Genomic DNA, 2,453 nt, shown 5'->3' with positions numbered 1-2,453 from the left:
TTGCAAAAAGTTTATATATATATATATATGTATATATACATATACATATATATATAAAACAAGATTCATGGTAATAATAAGGAAGTCATAAAGAGATTTTCATTTGTGAGAGAAGTAACTCTAGCACATCACCTAAGCAGTTTTTACTGATAGTATACTGAGTGAAGAGACCATGAACAGAAATATGCCTTGGCCCTTGGCTTTAGGCCATGGTAGGGATCTTCAGTCTGACACTGTGAGAGGCAGAAGGCAGAAATTGGTTCTCTTTCAGGGTCATTATGCAGTGTAGATGAGACACCCACATTTTGAAACTGAGAAACTGTAAGAATGTCCTCATTTGTTTCAAACAGATCATGAAGGGAAAACAAATAAAAACGCTTTTAAAAATACTGTCAAATCTGAGATGCTATTATTAAAGGGTTTGCTCTGGTTAAACTTCAGAAATATGCCTGTATGCCTAAATATCTATGTCTCACGTATGAACAGAACAACTTCTAGTATGAATGCTCAAATATAGCTTTATTTTTTTATTTTTATTTTTTTGCCATTTTCTCCAAAACATTTATTAAAATTGACAATGCAAGATAAATTAAAATGAGAATGGATAATGAAAGGCATTGATAAAAATCTCACTAAAAATTTAGGGAATTCATAATCATTCAGTCCTTGGATTTTTGTCGGCAATGAGGAAATCACTAAGTCTCCTTGGTGAAATTTTTAATAATACAACTATGCAATTTAATGATTCCTACAAATATATCTCATCTTTGGCTTACTTCAGTTATTTCTAAAACGACATTCTCCTGTTTTGTCTAAATCAAATATATCTTTAAATCAATATTTGTGAGGCGTGGTTGCCCGAACTAGCAGAACTATGATGGCAACTTAAGGATTATATAAAACATTTAATAATTTTAGAATGAAAAAAATAAATTGAGTCCATAAAACTGACAGAGAAAAATCGTTAGGCTAGAAAAGTGGTCTGGCTGTGGTGGCATAGGTGTATAATACCAGCACTTGGGAGGTTGAGGTAGGAAGACCTTGATTTCCTACCATACCAAAAGAAAGAAAGGGGAGAAAGGAAGGTGGAGAGGGGTAGACTGTTGGGGAGAAAGAATTGGGGATATTAGGAAAACAAACGTACAAGGCAGAAGAAAGTAATAAAAAATGGATAGCAGCTGCTGTTCAAGGGTTACATGATGAAGATGCTACAGGTAACAATCCTCTTGAGACGCCCCAGCTTCCAGCTTCCAAGTTTCTGGGCCTCTTCACATCTTTCAGTGAACTGTATGACAATAGGCTGCGTCACTCCTTTGTGTCTATTTTTTCTTCTTGGTTGAGGAGAAGAGGTGATCAATTGTCTATCAACTATATTAATATTGGAGTCAAGGTTATAAAAGGGTATTAAGGTAATTGGATGTTCTAATCACAAGAAAATGTAGCTGTTTTAGAAGATGTATAGTTCTCTGACTTTTGACTAAACCCAGTGGTTAAGAATAACCCAGAGGGCTTGTTAAAACACAGACAACTCAGCCTCACCCTGACAGGTTCTGATTCAGCAGTTCTGAGTGGCACCCATAATCAGAAAAAAACAATTGCAGACATTGAACACATTAATTAGAAAACTGATACTAGTTGACCAAATATGTAATACAAGCCCTAACAGTACTTGTTGCTATGAAAATAAAAGCAGGATAGAGAAAGAGGAGGATAGAGTAAGGGCCCTTTTTCAAATGATCAACCAAGTAACGAAAGTCAATGACCTTTGAGGCAATGCTTAAATAAGAAGGTTTTTTTAAGCAGAAAAGTGGTCTAAGCAGAGAGGAAAACAAGTCAAAACTCCTAGACTTGAGAATAAGTTTGGTGCATCCAAGCATGAAACATTTCCAATTGAACTACCTCCATTATTTCTTTCATGCACCCTCAGATGAGCATTCAAAAATATGAATTAATTCACCAAGACAAAGAAGATGAAAACTGCCTGCGCAAATACCGTAGACAGTTCATGCAGGATATGCATCAGAAGCTGAGTTTTGGGCCTAGATATGGGTTTGTGTATGAGCTGGAAACAGGGGAGCAGTTCCTGGGGACCATTGAAAAGGAGCAGAAGGTCACCACCATCGTGGTGACCATTTATGAAGATGGCGTGAAGGGCTGTGATGCACTCAACAGCAGTTTAGCCTTTCTTGCGGCGGAGTACCCAATGGTCAAGTTCTGTAAGATAAAAGCTTCTAATACTGGTGCTGGGGACCGCTTTTCCCCAGATGTTCTCCCCACCCTGCTTGTATACAAAGGTGGGGTACTCATCAGCAATTTTATTAGCATTGCCGAACAGTTCACTTCAGAATTTTTTGCTGTAGATGTGGAGTCTTTCCTAAATGAATATGGATTACTACCAGAAAGAGAGATGCATCACCTAGAGCAGACCAACATGGAAGATGAAGATGCTGAAT

The 2,453-nt window shown here is 37.1% G+C and overlaps 1 protein-coding gene across 1 annotated transcript in view; it reads left to right on the top strand.

Moving 5' to 3' along the window:
- Positions 1–2,446, top strand: part of LOC102000323 (phosducin-like) — a gene marked incomplete at its 3' end in the record, with an annotated part of 7,465 nt that extends 5,019 nt beyond the window's left edge. Inside the window, exon 3 of the mRNA XM_005372254.2 lies at positions 1,928–2,446. Within this exon, the coding sequence (XP_005372311.2) occupies positions 1,928–2,446 (519 nt within the window). The remainder of the gene's footprint in view (positions 1–1,927) is intronic.
- Between the last annotated feature and the right edge of the window lie 7 nt (positions 2,447–2,453).

The sequence above is a fragment of the Microtus ochrogaster genome, unplaced genomic scaffold (genome assembly GCF_000317375.1).
Source record: "Microtus ochrogaster isolate Prairie Vole_2 unplaced genomic scaffold, MicOch1.0 UNK539, whole genome shotgun sequence".
In the NCBI taxonomy this organism is placed as follows: Eukaryota; Metazoa; Chordata; class Mammalia; order Rodentia; family Cricetidae; genus Microtus; species Microtus ochrogaster.
This window is presented reverse-complemented; position numbering and strand designations above follow the sequence as displayed.